At 47.0% G+C, this 23596-nt stretch overlaps 1 protein-coding gene across 3 annotated transcripts in view; it reads left to right on the top strand.

Annotated features, from left to right (window-relative positions):
• LOC142312448 (uncharacterized) overlaps nucleotides 1-21969 on the top strand; it is a 131662-nt gene extending 109693 nt beyond the window's left edge. Inside the window, exons 1-3 of one of the 3 annotated variants that reach the window (XM_075351391.1) lie at nucleotides 11917-12134; nucleotides 12218-12331; nucleotides 20011-21969. In XM_075351391.1, the coding sequence (XP_075207506.1) occupies nucleotides 12002-12134; nucleotides 12218-12331; nucleotides 20011-21302 (1539 nt within the window). In that variant the 5' untranslated portion in view covers nucleotides 11917-12001 and the 3' untranslated portion in view covers nucleotides 21303-21969. Of the gene's footprint in view, nucleotides 1-11916; nucleotides 12135-12217; nucleotides 12332-20007 lie in introns of those variants that run through there. The other 2 variants (XM_075351390.1, XM_075351392.1) reach the window with 2 other exon arrangements.
• Nucleotides 21970-23596: the final 1627 nt, after the last annotated feature.

Here is a 23596-nt window from a genome sequence, read left to right as displayed (position 1 = left end):
TATCAGTCGGTCCCTGATGTTTTTTCTGGAGAGAAGTGGCTTCTTTGCTGCTCTCCTTGAAACCAGGCCTTGCTCAAAGAGTCTCCGCCTCACAGTGCGTGCAGAAGCACTCACACCAGCCTGCTGCCATTGCTGAGCTAGCTCGGCACTGCTGGTAGTCCGATCCCGCAGCTGAAACAGTTTTAAGATACGGTCCTGGCGTTTGCTGGTCCTTCTTGGGCGCCCTGGAGCCTTTTTGGCAACAATGGAAGCTCTCTCCTTGAAGTTCTTGATGATGTGATAAATTGTTGACTGAGGTGCAATCTTTGTAGCTGCGATACTCTTCCCTGTTAGGCCATTTTTGTGCAGAGCAATGATGGCTGCACGTGTTTCTTTAGAGATAACCATGGTTAACTGAAAAGAAACAATGATACCAAGCACCAGCCTCCTTTTAAAGTGTCCAGTGGTGTCATTCTTATTTAATCATGACTGATTGTTCGCCAGCCCCGTCCTCATCAACACCCACACCTGTGTTACTGGAACAATCACTAAAACAATGTTAACTGCTCCTTTTAAGGCAGGAATGCAATGATGTTGAAATGTGTTTTGGGCGTTGAAGTTCATTTTCTTAGCCAATATTAACTTTGAAAGTAATTGCTGTTAAGCTGATCACTCTTTATGACATTCTGGAGTATATGCAAATTGCCATTAGAAAAACTTAAGCAGTAGACTTTGTAAAAATTAATATTTGTAGCATTCTCAAAACTTTTGGCCATGACTGTAGTTGTACCTGGCTGGACTCGAAAATTGGGCGAAGCCCACATAATTTTTTTTTTTAATTATTTCATGAAATTCATGAAATTCATGAAATTAAAAAAAAAAAGGGCTTCCCTATATTTTTGGCTCCCAGCCGGATACAAATAGGCAGCTGGGGGTTGGGGGCAGCCCGTAGCTGCCTGCTGTACCTGGCTAGCATACAAAAATATGGCGAAGCCCACGTCATTTTTTTGGGGGAAAAAAACTCCTGCATACAGTCCTGGATGGAGCATGCTGAGCCTTGTAGTTCTGCAGCTTCTGTCTGCTCTCCTGCATACACTAATGGAGAATGAAGAACATATTGAAGAAGGAAATGACATCAGACCTTTTTTTCTTCAACAATCTTTAATGGCATTGTTCACTGATTAAAAAACCCAATGAGCAATACCGCACCAAAACGCAGCTTCAAAAAAATGCAGTGTGTAAACTTAGCCTAACGTGTCTGTGTGTGTGAACAACGGCATAATAGGGGACTGGAATGAGGATTTTACTAAAGGATGGGGAGCCCACTCATACACTGCACAAGGATGCGGGGCCCATTCATACACAGCACAAGGATGGGGGGGGGGGCATTCACACACTGCACAAGGATGAGTGGGGCCCCATTCACACACCACAAGGATGAGGGGGGCCCATTCACACACTGCACAGGGATGGGGGGCCCATTCACACACTGCACAGGGATGGGGGGGCATTCACACACTGCACAAGGATGGGGGGGCATTCACACACTGCACAAGGAAGGGAGGCCCATTCATACACTGCACAAGGATGGGGGGACCATTGCTACACGGCACAGGGATGGGGGGGCCCGTTACCTATATACAGATCTCCTGTTTATAAAGTCATCTGTGATCACTGAATTACCTGTACACTGACACTATATGCAGAGCTCCTGTGTATAATGGCAATGATGGTAATATTAATGTTATTAGTATTGTGGTTTTTATTCATAATCATTTATTTTAGTATTCGTCATTGTTTATTAGTAATATGTGGTCTTGTCATGGTTTGGTGGTATTTGTATCTTGTATGTAGTATTATTTGGTAGTCTGGTCATAGTGTTGTGATATTTCTCCCTTGTATGTGGTAATATTTGGTTACTATGTGGTCTAATTATGGTGTGGCGGTATTACTCTCTTGTATGTGGTTGATTTTGATCACTATGTATTGATAATATGTTATCTGGTCACGGTGTGGCGGTATTTCTCTCTTGTATGTGGTTGTATTCGGTCACTATGTAGTGGTAATATGTTGTCTGGTCACGGTGTGGCGGTATTTCCCCCTTGTATGTGATATTATTGGTCTTGGTATAGTGGATTGTGTTCTGTCTGGAGGTCACTTTTTCTCACTATCAATATGGGGAAGATTCTTTATTTCCAATAGTTTAAATATTTGAATAATTAACCCCTCGCTGTCCTGTGATTATTACACTGCAGCAAATATGCACTTACAGAGGTTCTCCAGTGAAAACAGGTAATCTCCTTTTCTAAGGCTACGTGCACACAGTATTTGGTGAGTTTTTTACCTCAGTATTTGAAGCCAAAACCAGGAATTGTAAAATCAGTAAAATGAGAGGAAAAGTATAATAGAAAGACGGGCACCGCTTCTGCATTTTTCACCCACTACTGATTTTGGCTACAAATGCTGATGTAAGATACTGACCAAATACTGAAAATGTGAACGTGGCCTAAGCATGTGATAACTTATTCATCAGTGGTGGTCCGATTGCTGGGACCCGAACTGATTAGCAAAATGTGCAACTTTTATCCCCCATTACACTGGAGCTTATGTAGACACAATCCCTGATCCATTCATTCCCTCAGTGGCTGCGAGCGCTGTGCTTGTTATTATCTGACTGCTCCACAGAGGATGAATGGAGCTGCAGTCACACATCCCACCCCACAGAGGATGTATGGAGCTGCGGTCACACACCCCACACCACAGAGGATGAATGGAGCTGCGGTCACACACCCCACCCCACAGAGGATGAATGGAGCTGCGGTCACACATCCCACCCCACAGAGGATGAATGGAGCTGCAGTCACACACCCCACCCCACAGAGGATGAATGGAGCTGCAGTCACACATCCCACCCCACAGAGGATGAATGGAGCTGCAGTCACACACCCCACCCCACAGAGGATGAATGGAGCTGCAGTCACACACCCCACACCACAGAGGATGAATGGAGCTGCGGTCACACACCCCACCCCACAGAGGATGAATGGAGCTGCGGTCACACATCCCACCCCACAGAGGATGAATGGAGCTGCAGTCACACACCCCACCCCACAGAGGATGAATGGAGCTGCGGTCACACATCCCACCCCACAGAGGATGAATGGAGCTGCAGTCACACACCCCACACCACAGAGGATGAATGGAGCTGCGGTCACACATCCCACCCCACAGAGGATGAATGGAGCTGCGGTCACACACCCCACACCACAGAGGATGAATGGAGCTGCGGTCACACACCCCACCCCACAGAGGATGAATGGAGCTGCGGTCATACACCCCACCCCACAGAGGATGAATGGAGCTGCAGTCACACACCCCACCCCACAGAGGATGAATGGAGCTGCAGTCACACACCCCACACCACAGAGGATGAATGGAGCTGCGGTCACACACCCCACCCCACAGAGGATGAATGGAGCTGCGGTCATACACCCCACCCCACAGAGGATGAATGGAGCTGCGGTCACACACCCCACACCACAGAGGATGAATGGAGCTGCGGTCACACACCCCACACCACAGAGGATGAATGGAGCTGCGGTCATACACCCCACCCCACAGAGGATGAATGGAGCTGCAGTCACACACCCCACCCCACAGAGGATGAATGGAGCTGCAGTCACACACCCCACCCCACAGAGGATGAATGGAGCTGCGGTCACACATCCCACCCCACAGAGGATGAATGGAACTGCGGTCACACACCCCACCACACAGAGGATGAATGGAGCTGCGGTCACACACCCCACCCCACAGAGGATGAATGGAGCTGCGGTCACACATCCCACCCCACAGATGATGAATGGAGCTGCGGTCACACATCCCACCTGTTGCCGCTGCATTGTATAATGGGCATATAAGTGTCCTGTCAGGGATAAAAGTTCCCCAATCTTCCGGTCGGTGCGGTTTCCACTGGTCTGGTTCCACCGATCAATAAGTTATCACCAACCTAACCTGTGGATCGGTGATAACTTGTCACCAAAGATCCCATTACTGCAAACTACTGTAATTGTACAGCGTTATTGTGTGTGCAGAGGAGATGTGCAGGAGCCGCCTGTGCTTTACAGTCAGCGCTAAACTATAATGGGGATAGTGGCTAATAGATATTTGCATGTAGTTGTAGGGTGGTGGGCCCCTAGAGTTATTCCCCCTGGTAGGCCCCAGACACCCCAGTCCGACCCTGCACACGGCTCTGCTCCGTACACCTCGTACACACACGGCTCTGCTTCGTACACCTCGTTCACACACGGCTCCGCTCCGCACACCTCGTACACACACGGCTCCGCTCCGTACACCTCGTACACACACGGCTCCGCTCCGTACACCTCATACACACACGGCTCCGCTCCGTACACCTCGTACACACACGGCTCCGCTCCGTACACCTCATACACACATGGCTCCGCTCCGTACACCTCGTACACACACGGCTCCGCTCTATACACCTCGTACACACACGGCTCTGCTCCGTCCACCTCGTACACACACGGCTCTGCTCCGTACACCTCGTACACACACGGCTCTGCTCCGTACACCTCGTACACACACGGCTCCGCTCCGTACACCTCGTACACACACGGCTCTGCTACATCCACACTGTAAACCCCTCCTGACCCCACACATAAACTTCCCCTCATCCAGCACCATGACAACCAGCACAGCAGAGTCCTGCACACACTGAGGAGCTGATCATGTGACCCTGACTCCTCCCCTCCATGTGACATCATCACAGGTCCTGTAAGCACAGAGCAGCCATATATCTAGTGTGCGGCTCTGCAGGTGGAGGTAGGTGCAGGGTATTATATATCTAGTGTGCGGCTCTGCAGGTGGAGGTAGGTGCAGGGTATTATATATCTAGTGTGCGGCTCTGCAGGTGGAGGTAGGTGCAGGGTATTATATATCTAGTGTGCGGCTCTGCAGGTGGAGGTAGGTGCAGGGTATTATATATCTAGTGTGCGGCTCTGCAGGTGGAGGTAGGTGCAGGGTATTATATATCTAGTGTGTGGCTCTGCAGGTGGAGGTAGGTGCAGGGTATTATATATCTAGTGTGCGGCTCTGCAGGTGGAGGTAGGTGCAGGGTATTATATATCTAGTGTGCGGCTCTGCAGGTGGAGGTAGGTGCAGGGTATTATATATCTAGTGTGCGGCTCTGCAGGTGGAGGTAGGTGCAGGGTATTATATATCTAGTGTGAGGCTCTGCAGGTGGAGGTAGGTGCAGGGTATTATATATCTAGTGTGCGGCTCTGCAGGTGGAGGTAGGTGCAGGGTATTATATATCTAGTGTGCGGCTCTGCAGGTGGAGGTAGGTGCAGGGTATTATATATCTAGTGTGCGGCTCTGCAGGTGGAGGTAGGTGCAGGGTATTATATATCTAGTGTGCGGCTCTGCAGGTGGAGGTAGGTGCAGGGTATTATATATCTAGTGTGCGGCTCTGCAGGTGGAGGTAGGTGCAGGGTATTATATATCTAGTGTGCGGCTCTGCAGGAGGAGGTAGGTGCAGGGTCTCTATTATTTTGGGGTCATTATCATTAACCCCTTTATGTCCAGTTCCAGACCAGTTTACTCCGGTTCTTGATCAGGCACATTTTCATATTAGAAAGGGGGGAGCCAGCACTGCTTGATCAGACATGTCAGATGGGAGATAAATCCCCTCCCCCGGTCTCCCCCCCCCCCCCCCCCCCCCCCCCCCCGGTGTGGCCAAAGTGCCCCCCATCCCCCCTCCCCATACTGATCATCTAAGATGGTGGCCGCATGCTGCATTCATCCTCCTCTGATTTCTGTCATATGTGACATGTCAGATGTGACAGAAACGTCCTCCCCAGGTCCAGCTAAGTCACCCTCTGTCACTCCCCGGTCCTGCCCCGGTCTCCTGATATGAGCTGCTGCTCCGTCCTCGCGATCCCTACTCATCCTCTGAAAACTATCGTCTGCATGCACAGAGCGGTTCTAACCCCAGGGCTTGATGCCAGGTGACATTACACAGCTGGTATCAACCCCATTTATTACCCCGTTTGCCACTGCACCAGGGCAACGGGATGAGCCAAAGTGAAGTGAAAGGATTGGTACATCTAATGGATGCGCCGCTGCTGGGACGACTGCAGCCTGCTATTTTTAGGCTGGGTAGGGCCAAATAAACATGGCCCTTCCCACCCTGGGAATACCAGACGCCAGCTGTCAGCTTGACCTTGGCTGGGGATCCAATTTGGGGGGAACCCATGTTTTGTTTTTTTTAATTATCAATAATTTAAAAAAAAACAAAAACAGCTATGTGTCCACGATCAGTGTTTGCAGCGTTTTGGACACAGAGTCTTTTCGCTGCGTCCAAAATGCTGCGCTGTGCAGTACAAGCGCAATGGAAGGATTTTTGGAAATCTCCTGCCCACTGTGCTTGTTTTATTGCTTAGCATAAACTGACCTGCAGCGCGGCTTCCTGAGCCTCAACATGTCAATTTATGCTGTGGAGACGAGAGTTTTGTCCAAAGGGAAAATAGCGCTATAGTCCTCAGTAGCCTGAACCTGGATCGTGGGCCCGGGCAGCTGCGTTCTCCAGTGGACAATACTCGCATCTCTGCACGAAAGCTGACATTGCGTCCTAGACAGAGTGTCACCTGGTCGTGGGCACATACCTAAAAGTGAGAAATTCAATAAAGTACCTGTGGGTTCAAAATGCTCACTATACCGTACCTGGATAAAATCCTTGAGGGGTCTAGTTTCCAAAATGTGATCACTTTTGATGGAGCTCCACTGTTTAGGCAGCTCAGGAGCTCCAAACGCGACATGGCATTCGCTAATGAATCCAGCCAATTTTACAGGCAAATGGCGCTCCTTCCCTTCCAAGCCCTGTTGTGCGCCCAAACATTTGATTTCCAGCTCATATGAGGTATCTGTGTACTCAGGAAAAACTGCACAATAAATTGTATGCTGCATTTTTTCCTGTTACCCTTGTGAATAAAGAGCTTTGATATCACTTTGATGCCCATTTTGTGCCAGTTTGATACTTTTTTTTGCTGCTTTTAAGTGTATTCACATCAGGGCCCCGCACTGTATTGTATTTTATTATTGTTTGTTCTTAAACCTGTAAAAAAAAAACCAAAAAAATAAAAACTAAAAAAAAAATAAACCAACTTCACCCTCGAATAAGAAACTGGATGAATAAGAAACCAACTTCAGCATTGTGTCTGATGTCGAGCGATACCAGTTTGAAAATAAGGGAAATGTCTGTTTTTACCACATATATACCCTGCCCCCCGCACTGACTGACAGCCGCTGACCATTGGAACCTGCTCTCAGTCAGTGTCGAGCGCGCGGTATACTGAGCGGTGACTAGAACTGCATCAGTGCCACCCCAGTTGTCGCGAGCGGCGGGGCGCTGCGCTCGCCAACGCTCGGGTCCGGCGCTGCTGCTGCTCGGTGGCTCGAGCGGTGGGCCGGATCTGGGGACTCGAGCGGCGCTCCTCGCCCGTGAGTGAAAAGGGGTGTTTGTTTTGGGAAGTGAGTCTGTGACGCCACCCACGGGTTGTGGTGAAGATGGGCACCACCGCTGCTGGTGACAGGGATCCCGGGAGCGCTGGTAGGGAGCAGCTGGGATGTTGTTTCCCCCCCCTCCGTGGGTAGGGGTTGATGGTCCCAGGGCCCGGTGGTGTGACGGGGAGGCAGGGTTGCAGGGACAGCGCGGCGTGGTGCCGGATGACACTGGTGTACTCACTCAGTAACAAACAGGCAAAGTCTCCGGTAAACCAAACGGCTGGATGGACGGGTCCCGCAGCCGGCTGCAGTGTCTCTCCCCGGACAGGTGATGGCAGCTGTCTTTCCCTGCACCTTTTTGTAATTTTTGACTATGATGGTTGCCCAACGGTAGTCCACTCCCCGGTGTATAGGTGCTGGAGGAGTCCGGTTTGCCCGCAGGCGCTGGCCCTTGGGTCTCTAGCTGTGGCGGTAGCTGTATACCCTCATGGTGCGGACGGTTGCCTTCTGACGGGACTTGGTTGTTAGGGAACCCCTGGGGTTCCGGTCACTATCGGATTTGACCTTTGTCGGCGGCTCCAAGCCTGGTCGTGGTCCGAAGGCCCTGCCTGTGTGTGCTGGCTTCACTTCGCTCCCCGGTTCGGTACCGGTGGGCCACCGCCCGACGCCGGTCCTACGGTTCCGCGTTGATTCGCCTCTCCTGCAGACGGTCACCACCATCTGCCAACCTTGCTGTCAGTGCCTGGGCCACACACCCTGACACTCTCCACTTTACTCCTCTCCCTTTCACCTCCAAAACTGAACTCTCTTTTCCTGCCTCCAGGCCTGTGAACTCCTCAGTAGGCGGGGCCAACCGCCTGGCTCCGCCCCACCTGGTGTGGACATCAGACCCTGGAGGGAGGCAACAAGGATTTGTGTTTGGCTAATCTTGCTGTCTGGGGGATGGGGTGTATGTGTGTTCTTACCTGTGACGACCTGGCTAGTCCAGGGCGCAACATTCCCCCTTGGTAAAATGCAGACCGTCCGTGGGCTGCCCGTCCATCACCGGTTTTATTTTTCTTTTCAACTGTAAAAAGGGGGTAAAACATTTGAACATATGCATATTTGTTAGAACACTTCAAAAGTTGCACATAAATAACATTTTTAATACAGACGGAAGGACGGATGTCTTCCGCTCTCCCACCCAAGCAACCTAGCCCTGATGCTGCCCCTAAGAAGTGGGCAGCACCCCTTTACCCCAGTCCAGGTTCAGGCTGCCCGAGCGGGAACGGGTACGGTAACTCGCACCAGGCTGTCACTTCAGGGGACCCCACGTCCAAGGGGGACCCCTGACCCCCGGAGGATCGCCACCGGTTATGGTAGTGGCGGGCCTGGGCCATCACTTTCCTCCAGGCCCATCCAAATCAGCCTCCGGAGGCGGCAACGATTTTCATCCCACAACATATTTACAAGCCCACAAGTTCGTGGGTGCCCTGCAAGTTCTCGGGCTTGTTCATGAGTAGTTTCTCATGTGGGTATGGATGGGGGTTAACTGAACAGGGACAACTCCAGTCCCAACGGGGACGGCTCTTCTTCTTTTCTTCGGACGGAATCAGGTAATGATCGGTTGATTAGTTTTTCATTCATTCACATATTTACACATCACCAGGTTGCACCCCTAAATGGCAGTTTCCCTGTACCTAAGCGGGGCCCTGCCTAGGTTGGGACGTGTGGACCTTCAGGGCCCAATGTCAGTAGTTACAAGCGAGGGGACAGAGGAGACAACCGGTTCCTCTTCTCGTATATCGTGTGGGGCAGGTGGAGACCTAAGGGGACTAGGTACAGGTGCAGCCCTGGGCACTGGTTCACTAGCGGTTACTTCCGTTTCCTTTTCCTCCACGGGTTGTGGGAACATTATCACCGGAATAATCACCGCGCCGTTCTGCGTAGGCCAGTCCGCTGGGAAGTCACCCATCATTGTGTGAATCACCCCTTTTTCTTTCTCCTCGGTCGATCTGGGGGCCGGGACTTCAGCTGTTATTCTCAATGGAGGTGGGCACCTCTTCAGATGGTCTCTGGAAACCGTAGCCGAAGTTTTCCCCTGGTCACGACTAATCTGGTAGGCCTTTTCATTCTCCCATGCAGTGGGTTGTATGACATACGGAGTTTTCTCCCACTGATCATCAAGCTTATGAGTTCTTCTCTTCCGTTTTAGCACTACATCCCCAGGTTTAAAGGGACCAGCTGGAGCCCGTCGGTTGAAGCACTGTTCTTGCTGTTCCCGGCTCCGACACAAGTTCTTTTCTACGTACTCCTGGACCTCTCGGTACTGCGCCCTCCGCCGGTTGTCCCAGTCAGCAGTCAAAGGAAGGGCCTCTGGAGCTTCCAAGTCCATTTCCAGGTCCACCGGCAACCGGCCTGGTCGGGCTCTCATCAGATACGTTGGTGTGCATTTGGTAGAGCTACTGGGAATGTTATTGTACATGTCCACCAGGTCAGGTAGCTTTTCTGGCCACAGGTTCCGCTCTTCTAACGGTAGTGTCTTGAGGAGGTTCAGGACCAAGTGGTTCATCTTCTCACACATACCATTGGTCTGCGCATGGTACGGCGTGGTCCGAATCTTCTTGCAGCTGTACAACTGGCAGAACTCTTGAAACACCTCCGCTTCGAAAGCCGGGCGGATATATTGTGCGGGGGGTGAAGCTGAGGTTGTAATGTGCGGGGGTTGGAGCCGCGGGGGGCAGAGTTGCGGGTATAATGTGCGGGGGGCGGAGCTGCCGGTATAATGTGCGGGAGTGGAGCCGTGGGTATAATGTGCGGGGGGCGGAGCTGTGGTTGTATTGTGCGGGGGGCGGAGCCACGGGTATAATGTGCGGGGGGCGGGGAGCCGCGTGTGTAATGGGGGAGGGGACGGGAGGGGAGCCGCTTGTGTAATGTGCGGGGGGGGGCGGATCTGCGGGGGATGTGTGTAACTTGCACAGGTGCTGTTCGAACTGCGCCTGCGCAACTGACAGTGGCGCGGTGCATGATGGAATAGGAGAACGGACAAAACTGGTGATTATGTAAGTAGATAAATGTGTTTGGTGAAACTAGGAACAATGAGATATGTACAACCAGCACGTGTATAATACAAATGTACAAGCAGCTTGAATCTAACTTAGTAAATGCAGAGAGAATCCAGATCTGCAGATGGCAACAAACATAGATTTCCTTACCAGCGATGCTATCACAAAGAGGATAAAATGGAGAATATCCTTAGTATGTGAGTAATTACAAAATGGAGACTTCCGACCTAGAATGCACCGCAAAGGGGAGGAGAATAGAGGCATGAACAACAATGCTGGTTCTGATAAAGTTTGGTCACTAGAGGGAGCTAAAGTACAACCTAGTAAAGAAACGTGTACAGCAAATCAAACAATAAAGAATGTAGATTAAATGCAAAAGATATAACAGCCCTACTTCAAAAATAAACCCTACTTGCGGCTCCATAAGTAAATGTCCAAGCAACTAAAAAAGTTAAAAAAATACAGCAGGAATTTTATCAAAGAAAGCAGGCACCCCAAAAAGAAAGCAGACACCTCAGTCACCCCCCTAAAAACACACCCCAAACAATTACAGTTGGCAAGTAGCGATACTGGATGGGCTCTCACACAGATCTGTGTCGGTGTCAGGTTCCTCGCTGTTCTATCAGTTTGTGTCGCCATTTTCTGACACCGGTAACATTATTCTTTTTGCGTCAATTTAGTTGAGTGAGGAATTGTTTTTTTCTTGGTGAGCCGACATTTTCATTCATCCCATTCTAGGTGCAATATGGATAATTGATCACTTTTCATTGTATTTATATTGCTATTAAATTAATGTTCTACTTTTATCGGTCGGTTTTACTACTTACATAGCACATTTGATGTAGACATTTTTTTCCTACCCAAGTGATATCTTATCTGTGTTATTATCTGCAGTATTTTATATATCGGCCAATATCCTTCCCATTCAGGTCCTTATAATATCGGATCCTCTCAGTGGAGATCCTCTATAGAAGAGAATTCTCCTGATTGCCCCATGAAGGATGGATATGGACAGGGACAAGATGGCGGAGAGGATATTACACCTCACCCTAGAGATCCTCTTCCGGCTTACTGGAGAGGTGAGAGATTCTGATGACGTCACATTACATCATTCTTATCTATGGGGATAACAGATGGACAGAACTGGAGAGGTGAGGACTCTGGAAATGTCTGGAGTGAGATTTATTACTGTGTCTCTCCATAACCAGGATTACACAGTAGTGAAGAAGGCCTCTAGTGAGCGCTGTCAGGCCCCTGTGTCTGAGGGAAGACCCCTGAGCCCAATCACGGGGCCTCCACCTCACCTCCCGATACATGAGGACATCAATGACCAGAAGATCCTAGAACTCACCTACAAGATGATTGAGCTGCTGACTGGAGAGGTGACACTGCTGGGAATGCTGGGACATTATACAGTAACGCTATGAAGGGATCGGGGGTGACAGTATCATTGTATGTGTCAGGTTCCTATAAGGTGTCAGGACGTCACTGTCTATTTCTCCATGGAGGAGTGGGAGTATTTAGAAGGACACAAAGATCTGTACAAGGACGCCATGATGGAGGTTCCCCGACCCCTCACATCACCAGGTAATAGACAGGACTAAATACACACGGCCTATAATTATCTGTATGTAAGGAATGAATTCAGTCCCTGTATGTGTCTCCTCCAGTTCTATCCAGTAAGAGGACAACACCAGAGAGATGTCCCCGTCCTCTTCTGCCACAGGACTGTAAACAAGAAGACCCCGATGTTCCTCAGGATGTGTTTCCTCCAGCTCTATCCAGTAAGAGATATCTACTCATGTACTTTCTGCACTCATTTTGTGTTTACATTTTTAGGCTTTTTGTTCTGTTTTTTCAGCTGTGTTTTCTTTGCTTCTGCTTCTTCTGCTGTTTGTTTCTAGTGTCTTCTCTATGTTATGTAGGCAACTCAAAAACCTGCAGAGGGTTCATGAATACCCTGTTTCCTGAAAATGACCTACCACGTAAATAAGCCATAGCATGATTTTTTGGGATTAAAAATAAGCCCTAGTTACAGTCAGGGCCAGCATTCAGAGGAGTTAAACTGTGCAACTTCTCAGGAACCCCACTCTTAGGGTCCCCATCATTTGTATTCTGATTTTAATTGTTTAAGGACCTTTGATGACTTCAAAGTCAAGTGACATGACGTAACCAAAGGTCTCTTAATTGGAGGAGTCTAAACTGAACAGGACACAGGCTGGCATGAAGGACTGGCATTAGGGGAACGGGAGAGCAAATTGGGCAATTTCATAGGGCCCCCATTCTCCTAAGGGCCTCAGTGTTTATATGCCAATTATAGGACTCTTAAGGTCTCTTAATTGCAGAAGTCTAAAGCTGAAAAGGAGACAGGCTGGTGTGTGTGTTCACGCCAATTTTAACCAGCTTTGCCAAAATAGGCAGAGCTTGGCTAGAACAAGGGTTTGATGCCACCGTGTCTTTACTGTGACGGGGTATGCAACAGAGCAGTACGGGACACCAGGCTGAGGGACAATCCAAAGGGCTTTATTGGAACCACAAAGATAAAGCACCAAACATGAATATAAATCCTTAAAGTCTGCAAGGAGTCCACAACAAAACAAGAGATCCGGGCGCACCTCCCGGTATTCCGACGCCAGGGCACAAATGGCAATGATCCTTAAGCCTGCTTTCCACCTTTCAATTCTGCATACGATATTGTATGCGATGTGACACGCCCCCATCGTATGTGCGACACGTTCAATTTGTTGACCGTGTCGCACAAACGATTAATTGCAGTCACACGTACTTACCCTTCCATACGACCTTGATGTGGGCGGCGAACATCCACTTCCTGGAGTGGGAGGGATTGTTCAATGTTCCCGAGGCAGCACATATCGCAGTGTGTGACACCCCGGGAACGATGAACAGATCTTACCTGCGTCCCGCTGCTCCCGCCGGCAATGCGGAGGGAAGGAGGTGGGCGGGATGTTTACGTCCCGCTCATCTCTGCCCCTCTGCTTCTATTGGCCGCCTGCCGTGTGACGTCGCTGTGACGCCGCACGACCCGCCCCCTTAGGAATGAGGCGGGTCGCCGGCCAGAGCGACGTCGCAGGGCAGGTAAGTGCGTGTGAAGCTGCCGTAGCGATAATGTTCGCTACGGCAGCTATCACAAGATATCACATGTGCGACGGGGGCGGGTACTATCGCGCTCAGCATCGCTAGCATCGGCTAGCGATGTTGCAGCGTGCAAAGTACCCCTTAGCTTTTTAAACTTGCATGTCCATTTTTGACAGCATCACCAAAATGGAACTCGCACATACTGACTCGCCCAACCCAGGGCTATGGTGTTGTGTGGATAACACGGTGCAGGGCCGACAGGCAATGGAAGAACCAGTCACAAACAACAGTCTCTTTACCTTCTCCTCTTTTACTTTAAGAACAGTCCAGTCCTGGGAGACCGTCACAGGTGGTGAAGGGGATCCGGTCGGCCTGGAAGTACTTGGGGTGATCTTTCTGGCCAGCTGAGTATGAGGCCTACTCCTGTTCTTTTCTTTACTACGATAGGACCCTGCTCTCTGGATCTAGCAATGGCCCTCTTGCTGCTGGGACTGGTGGTACGTCCCTTTCCCTCTGTGGTAGGCTGCGCAGGCCCTCTCTGGTGCTTCTCTGCTGGAGTCCTCACTGGGCCCTGATGCTGCAGCTGTACCTTCGGGCTGTTTATGGGCCAGGTGCTTGCAGCTCTCCTGCCCTTCGGATTCGGCTACCAGGGAATATTTTAAGCCCTGGTGGCCACAGACTCCGATGTCCGAGTCTCTTCTCTGCCTCTCTGCTACTCCTGCTTCCCTGGGCCAAGCTGCTCCAGCTCCAGGCCCCAGATCCACAGGACAGCACACTCTGCGTCTGCTCGCTCTCACTTCTCTCTACAGACTGACTGCTACTTCCTCCCTCAGGTCAGACTTGAGGAATGCTCCCTGGAATTCCAGGTTCAGAGCTCCCCCTGCTGGCCGGAGGGAGAACTGCGTTGGATGTTAAACTTGCTGGCCAATGGACCTCCCAATTACCTCCAGGCTCAGCATTAACCCTTTAGAAGGGCAATGCTGTTGTGGCGACCAGGTCCTGGGGCGCCACAATACCAACTCCTGTCTGCGCCCTGTGATGCGATTGCGGGATGCTGAAGAGTTATTAAGTTCACCATCACTGCTGTATTGTTACTCTTCTCAAGCTGAAAATATAAAATGAATTACAACTAGAGATGAGCGAGTACTGTAATATTCGTAATCGCTATAATCGTAACGAGTACTTTGTAATATTCGTGTATTCGTTCTGAATACACGTGCAAGTGCACGTCAATGGGAAATGCGAATAATTTTCTGCTGGACCCAACAAAGAGGTCTGGGGGCCTGAGGAAAAGCATGAAATGGATGGGAAAGTGACGAAACTGAATGGGGAGAGCCTGGAGGATATGCCTGCATACATTTCTGACTCACATATGGATTCTGGGAATAAGGATGTCACAGTATTACACCACTTACAGATGCACATGAACACTTACCACACCTAACCTAAATTGTATTTTACAGGCCAGAAACATTAAGAAACTTTTTCCTGCATAATCAATTGTATATAACGCTAAATAAACCAGAGAAAAAAAGTCCCTTTTAACTTTTGTTCACATGTAGTGTTTTTGACTTTTTTTTACTTTTATAATTGGGAGGGGCCTGACTTATAAATTTTGTAGGTGCCTCTGTCATACATAATTTCTAGTTAGCTGATCCCCACTACTTTACAAGGCCAGCTAGAACGTGCCCATTGGTATCTTGATTATTCACTTGAGAGGCCTCAAGTGGTCCTGTAACATACAGTACAGACCAAAAGTTTGGACACACCTCATTCAAAGAGTTTTCATGAAAATTGTAGATCACATTGAAGGCATCAAAACTCTGAATTAACATGTGGAATGAAATACTTAGCAAAAAAGTGTGAAACAACTGAAAATATGTCTTATATTCTAGGTTCTTCAAAGTAGCCACCTTTTGCTTTGATTACTGCTTTGCACACTCTTGGCATCCTCTTGATGAGCTTCAAGAGGTAGTCACCGGAAATGGTCTTCCAACAGTCTTGAAGGAGTTCCCAGAGATGCTTAGCACTTGTTGGCCCTTTTGCCTTCATCTCGATTTGGTTCAGGTCTAGTGACTGTGGAGGCCAGATCATCTGGCGTAGCACCCCATCACTCTCCTTCTTAGTCAAATAGCCCTTAAACAGCCTGGAGGTGTGTTTGGGGTCATTGTCCTATCCAATCTACAATTTTCAGAGTCTTGAAAAAAAGAAAACGCTTTGAATGAGAAAGTATGTCCAAACGTTTGGTCTGTACTGTACGTTTTGGAGGGACTCCTGTTACTTATACATTTGCGCGGTCCTTCCCTCATTGAGACTCAGATGATGGAATACATATTCCATAGCAGTTTACAATGTGCTCATTGTAGCGTTGGGCTTTACCCTCCTCCTCCTTCATTTCATTTAGCGGCCCTCAATTCAAGTTTTCAGAGGGCCTGCAGGTGTCAGGAAAGCTGAGGTGGCCCACTAACATACATTTGGGAGGGACTGTGCTCACTTATACATTTGGGCAGTCCCTCCCCCATTGAGACTCAGATGATGGAATACATATTCCATAGCAGTTTACAATGTGCCCATTATGGCACTGGGCTTTACCATCCTCCTCAAAATTTCCGGTCTGGAACGTAAACGTGTGTAAGCCAGAATAGCGAGAGCAGATTCTGTCTTGGATGGCAGACAACAAGGTTTCTTTGCATTTTTCAAGTAGCAACAAATCTTCCATGACCACACAGTCTACTGTGGATACACAGAAGGGTGGCCCATCTAATCTTCAACCTGGTTCTCCTTCCTCCCCCCATCATCAGTCACAGGAGACTTATGACCCCTAGCTTGGCCACTCTGAGGATCTGTTTTGTACATATGCTTTGGTTGGCTCTGGCCTCTCACCGTGCAGCATTGAAGAGTCACGGGAGGAGGTGGCGTGTGTTGATGCACAAGTATTTGAGGACCTACGGCCAGAAGAAAGCCACTTTGAGGAACTTGATTTACTGTCTCCAGAGGTGGAGGCTGCTGATGATGAGACACAGTTTCCATCAAGTCCGCCTACAAACTCAACTGGGAAGGAGGATGAGATGGAAGACGAGGTGGTCGATGATGAGTCCACTGATCCAACCTGGACCGTTGACATGCATACCCAGCATAGCAACACAAAGGAAGATGGATATGTCCACCAACACAGGCACCAAGGGGTAGTGGTTTGCCCAGAGTGAGAACTTGGTCAACTGTTCCGAAGTGCATCCCCACTGTGGACCAAGTCAGGGCAAGGAGGCCTTCAGCCGCTGTCTGGAAGTTTTTTTTCTGAAAGTCCTTCAGAGAAAAATATTGTTATCTGTAGAATCTGCCATCCAAGTTGAGCACAGGCCAGGGCAAAGGCAACCTGAGCACCACCAGTATGCAGAACCACATGGCAGCCAAGCCAATAATAATAATCTTTTTGTTTATAGCGCCAACATATTCCGCAGCGCTTTACAATTCAGAGGCACATATCTAAGCAAGTAACAGTTATGGAAAATACAATAATTATAGCAAAAAAAGACAACCCTGCTGATGAGAGCTTAAATCTACAATGAGGTGGTGGGGAAGACAAGGTACAGGTGCTCATTTCCAATGACAATCCATCCATCTCAAAGAAATGGATGATAGATAAAGGTTGCCTGAACCAGTCAGCCAATCTTTGAGATGCTTTTGGGTGGAGTTTGATGGAGAGTTATGTTGTGAGAAGTCGTGGATGGACTATGTGAATTTAATTCAATTAGGAGTGTGATAGGCCACCCTAAAAAGCTGTGTTTTTAGAAAACGTCTGAAGCTGAGTAAGTTGTGGTTCGTCCTGGTTTCTTGGGTCAGAGCATTCCAGAGGATTGGTGCAATTCAGGAGAAGTCTTGGATCTGGTAGTGTGAGGTTTGGATTAGTGTGGATGTTAGTCAAAAATTGTTTGCGGAGCATAGAGAACGGGTAGGGTGATAGACAGAGATGAGGGTGGAGTTGTAGGGGGGGGTGCCGCACTGTGGAGAGCATTGTGGGTGAGAACAAGCAATTTGAATTGGATCCTGTGATATATGGACAGCCAGTGCAATGACTGGCACAGAGCAGAAGCATCCGAGTAACGGTTAGCCAGGTAGGTGACCCTGGCTGCAGCATGAACGATGTACTGTAGAGGAGAGAGTCTAGTTGGGGGAAGACCGATTAATAGAGAATTGCAGTAGTCAAGGCAGGAGTGGATCAGGGCCACGGTATGGATTTTTTGTAGTTTTAAGAAAGGAGCAGATTTTAGAGATGTTCTTGAGGTGCAAGCGACAGGAGCGGCCAAGAGATTGTATGTAGGAGGTGAAGGAGAGATCAGTTTCGAGCATAACCCCCAGACAGCGAGTCTGCTGCCTAGGAGTTATCGTGGTACCACACACAGAGAGGGGAGGTTAGAAGATGGAGGGAATAGAAGTAGTTCAGTTTTGGAAAGTGAAGTTTCAAATAATGAGCAGAAATGATGTTGGAAACTGCAGACAGACAGTAGGTGGGCAGAACACCAGGATACTAAATTTGTGTCTGCGGGTCAAACCACTGCCATGTCACCTGTGCTACGTCCTTCACAATCTGCTGTACAGGATGCAGGCACTCATACATCCTGCGGACAAGCTGTGATTGAACAGACACAGCAAACATCAACCACATACACTTCCTTGTCCCAGCGAAGTGTCCAGTTGTACGTGCCTGAGAACTTGGAAACGAAGCGTAAATACCCAGCCACGCACCCACAGGTACAAAACCTAATCTCACACATTGCCAAATATCTAGCCATGGAGATGTTGCCTTTTAGGTTTGTGGGAACACAGTGTTTCCGTGATCTCTAGGCTGTGGTTGCCCAACGTTACAGTGTTCCCAGCCCCCACTATTTTGCCCGGTGTGCCTTCCCATCGTTACACAAGTACGTGTTTAAACAATCTCAACTGTGCTATGACCAACGCCGTAACCGGGAACGTCCACCTAACAACAAACACGTAGACAAGTTGTTGTGGACAGGGATGATAAATATCTGTCATGGCACACTGAGTGAACCTGGTGGAGGCTGGGATAGAGTCGCAAACTGTAACATCACACATTCTACACATGCCAAGAATAGTGAGCCCAACTTCTACCAGTGTTTCCGCCTCATCATATGCCACTTCCTATCTCCCCTCCTCCTGCTCCTCATGTACCATACTATTCTGCGAATAGTAACGAATACACTCGCTCATCACTAATTACAACAATCAGTAAATGCTGTAAAGAGAAAAATTGATAAAAATGCCAGATGTGCTTTTTATGGTCACTACTCCTCCTTGATCAGTCGCGCAGCAGCAGGAACTGGGGAATGGATCGGATACAGGTGAATTGTCACATAGGAACTAATAATTATTTATTGCATGTGGCTTTAACTATTTTATTTTTGTCTTTGAAAAAACAACCTCTTTGAAATTGTCTATGTTGTGGATCAATGTAACAGGAGATTTTCCAGGTTTTGCGAACTGTTATGGCGGCGTCAGGATCTGTTGAAACTACACTCTGCCTGCTAACTTCTCTGATGTCTGTGTTGCAGCGCAGGGAGACGCAGGCGTCGAACTACAGACTTAAGTAGGCTAGCAAGAGTTAATCTCTGCTGGGCTGCTTGTTAATGTCTTTGATTACATGCTGTAGGGGAGCCAGTATCATTTGCTCCCATCTTGTATATGCTGGCTGGACTATTTCATTAATACCATTTATAGTTTACCTATACTGGTCTGGTGAGGTGTTGTGATCCAGACTTACGGATAGTTGTTGTGCATTATTACTATGAGCTGTTGTGGTGTTAAGCCTTGTTGTCTTTTTGTTGTTGCCTTCTTGCTCCTGCTTTTCTCCTTAGTCTCTCACTGTTTATTTCTGTGAGTTTGCAGTGTGTCTGAATTTTTTTTTTTCCATCTGTCTTAATCTGTTGTCATTATACTCCTGCCCCTTCCTTCACTGGGGGATAACAGATTAGATCTGGTCAGGAGAATATAAAGGCACAAGACTCTGGCATCTCCACCTTCAGGGGTAATTCAGAGGTTAGAGATAGCCTAAGGTCTCCTAGCATGAGCGACAGTATAGGAGCCCCCTGTCCCTTGTTATCCCGCAGTAACATTGTGATAGTCACTCAGATTATTTACTGTTTGACATTTAAGAGAACTGTTGCTACTGGAGAGATATCTTTGAGACAGGAATGGGAGGTCCGAATTAACGATGATGTAACTCTTAGATCTCGAAATTGGAAAACAGATTCAGAATACATTTTTTCCTAATTTAATTTCTGATGTTATGGTTGAAAAAATATATTTTCAAAATAATATTAAATAATAATAACATTGTGTTTATTTTTAGCAGATGACTGTAGCGGGAGTTCAGATATACCTGTAATATCTTCAGAAGTTAAAACAGATGATCAAAGTATCACACAGGCTACATATGAAGAGCATGCTGTTGTCCCAGATATACCTCCAGTCCTTCCTAGGAAAGATCTATCACCTGTTCTTTTCAAACAAGTCCAAAATTCCAATCTTCAAAAAATTCACACTGGAGAGAAGCCATTTTCTTGTTCAGAATGTGGGAAATGTTTTAATCAGAAATCACATCTTGTTACACATCAAAGTACTCATACAGGGGAGAAGCCATTTTCATGTTCAGAGTGCGGGAAGTGTTTTAGTCAGAGATCACATCTTGTTTCGCATCAGAAAATTCACACTGGTGAGAAGCCATTTTTATGTTCAGAATGTGGGAAATGTTTTACTCAGAAATCAGACCTTGTTAGACATCAGAAAATTCACACAGGGGAGAAGCCATTTTCATGTTCAGAGTGTGGGAAATGTTTTATTCGGAAATCAGAACTTGTTTGGCATCAAAGATCTCACACAGGAGAGAAGCCATTTTCATGTTCAGAGTGTGGGAAGTGTTTTAGTCAGAGATCACATCTTGTTTCGCATCAGAAAAATCACACAGGGGAGAAGCCATTTTCATGTTCAGAGTGCGGGAAGTGTTTTAGTCAGAGATCACATCTTGTTTCGCATCAGAAAAATCACACAGGGGAGAAGCCATTTTCATGTTCAGAGTGCGGGAAGTGTTTTAGTCAGAGATCACATCTTGTTTCTCATCAGAAAAATCACACAGGCGAGAAGCCATTTTCATGTTCAGAGTGTGGGAAATGTTTTATTCAGAAATCAGTCCTCGTTAGACATCAGAAAATTCACACAGGGGAGAAGCCATTTTCATGCTCAGAGTGCGGGAAGTGTTTTAGTTTTAGATCACATCTTGTTTCGCGTCAGAAAAATCACACAGGGGAGAAGCCATTTTCATGTTCAGAGTGTGGGAAATGTTTTATTCAGAAATCAGTCCTTGTTAGACATAAGAAAATTCACAGAGGGGAGAAGCCATTTTCATGTTCAGAATGTGGAAAATGTTTTATTCAGAAATCACATCTTGTTGAGCATCAAAGAATTCACACAGGGGAGAAGCCATTTTCATGTTCAGAATGTGGGAAATGTTTTATTCAGAAATCAGTCCTTGTCAGACATCAGAAAATTCACACAGGGGAGAAGCCATTTTCATGTTCAGTATGTGGGAATTTTTTTTTTCAGAAATCAGAACTTGTTGTGCATCAAAGATCTCACACAGGGGTATAATATATACAGCAGATAATCAAGGGGTCCTCAAATAATTGAATTTTGAACTGAATAATTACCAACAGGAGGTTGGCCAGCTTCTTCAAAATCCATTCGTACTCTAAAATTTAACCCTGTACATTCAAACCATAATGGCTTAGATGTAAGATTCATTAAAAATATTCATGAATCCTTATTATTTTACAATCCCCCCAGAAATTAATTTTTGAGAAATCCCTGAAAATCATAATTCATTCTCTCACCATTCGTATCACATTCATTCTTTTGAAGATCCTGGCCCAACACCTTGATTGGCAACCAACCAACATGAAGCTTTTTGTTAAAGAGTCATGTGTTTGCATCTTAGCATTTCTAGGATATTATCTTCTTTCTTCATCTCTATTTTTATATTCTTATATATCTTTTGCACATCACAATAACTTGATAGATAATGCAAACCAAAACTAATAAAAATATGGTTATAATAGGAATAAATAAAATATTCCCTACTGCTGTCTTCACAGAAGGCTGTGACCAGGTATGTACTGATTTTCAAAAACTGTTACACCAAGTTTTACCTGACATTGTGTTCCATTCGTGCTCAATATCATCCAGTTTACCTTGTTCATGCCGGAATATAATTTCTGCTTCCTCTAATTGTTTTGTTAATAAATCTAACAAACCCTTATCTTTCTTTATTTCACTTGTCCACATATCCCAAGGGAAATCATTAATTTATGATAAATTGAATTGTACTGGGGATACCATTAAGTTTCTCTTTCCTATAGAAGTGATATTGAAATTTCCTTCCTTCTTTGAAATAGATCTCACATTTCCTTCTTTTTTTTTTTTATCCAATCAATTTTTATTGTAGGAAGTTATATTACAAAAAGAAGAAATTCAGGTATCATTGGCAATAATACACAAAGAGAATAACGCTGTAACATGTGGTAGTATAACCTTTGATTATGATTCATATTTCCTATCAAACCACCAACAATCATGTCTGATGCAAGTTGCAACTTTTTTAGGTTAATCAATACCCAATATGTATAGAGTCAACCTACCAATTTACTCTTTAATCCTCAAAACGAGGGTTCCAAACAACCAGAACCAGAGAGTAAGAAAGGAAGATAAGAAAGGGAGGGGAGAGAGAGGTGGGGGAGAGGGGGAGAACCATGGATGGTTGCAAGGAAGCAACCAGGGAGGGGGAGGGGGGAATTAGATGGCATTCCAGGGTAGCCCATGCAGTAACAACAACAGAGATATAAACACCTTGAATATTGACATGTGGTATGGGTGAACTCCCTGAGTAACACGCTCTTTGACCTTATTTGACCCACTTTTTATTATAATACAGTTTGCCCTGGAAACAGATGCCTGACAGGGGAAGCATATACAGAGTTTAGCCATGTGTCCCAAATCTGTAGTATTTTGTTTTTGGCGCGGATGGAGTGAGCCAGACAGAACTCGTATTGGCATTGGAGATTAATTCGGTTATATAGTTCAACTAATGTAGGGTTTTTGGGGATTTCCAATAGCTACTTATGCAATATCTGTCAGCAACTAGAATGTGAACTAATGAACCCCTGGATTCCCAAGAGAACTCCTCTATACCCACGTTTAGCACTGCAGACCTGGATTTGGATTAATAGGATTGCCTGTCAGCTCTCTCATCAGGCCAAACACCTCCAACCAGAACGAGAAAACCTTGGGACAAGCCCACCAGCAGTGACCAAGAGTACCCCTTTGGAGGCAGCCCTTCCAAGAATGTGGCGAATAATTTGGGAGGAATTGTGCTAAGTTGGCTGGGGACCGATACCATCGCAGGTGTACTTTTTTCAGTTGCTGCAGATGATTTATACACTTGGAGTATTTTTAGATATTTGCTGATGCCGAGTGCCAGTTTGAAGGAGAGGTGGGGACACTCAACTCCACGTCCCATTTATTCATATAAGGAGATTTTTGCTCTTCGGGGGGGTTATTGAGCCATTTGTATGTCGAGGAGATACCTTTGGATTTAATTATCTTTTTAAATACCAAAGCCTTTGTTGTAGGTAACAGAGGATTCAACTTTGGAGGAAATTTAGAGGCCAGAAAATGACTAATTTGGATGTGTTGATAGAAACAGCCCTTTAAAGAGGGGTGTTCCTGTACTATTTCATTAAAGGGGTTAAGACCCAAATCAAAGTATAGATCCGCCAGCACTGTAATGCCTGATCCCTCCCACCTGGCCAGATTCAAAAAGGGGATTTGAGATTCCAACGACTTGAGGGAAATCTCTGAAAGAGGAATCTGAATCTTATGAATCAAGT

The sequence above is a fragment of the Anomaloglossus baeobatrachus genome, chromosome 5 (genome assembly GCF_048569485.1).
Source record: "Anomaloglossus baeobatrachus isolate aAnoBae1 chromosome 5, aAnoBae1.hap1, whole genome shotgun sequence".
In the NCBI taxonomy this organism is placed as follows: domain Eukaryota; kingdom Metazoa; phylum Chordata; class Amphibia; order Anura; family Aromobatidae; genus Anomaloglossus; species Anomaloglossus baeobatrachus.
The sequence above is the reverse complement of the archived record's forward strand: the minus strand, read 5'-3'. Positions and strand labels throughout refer to the sequence as shown.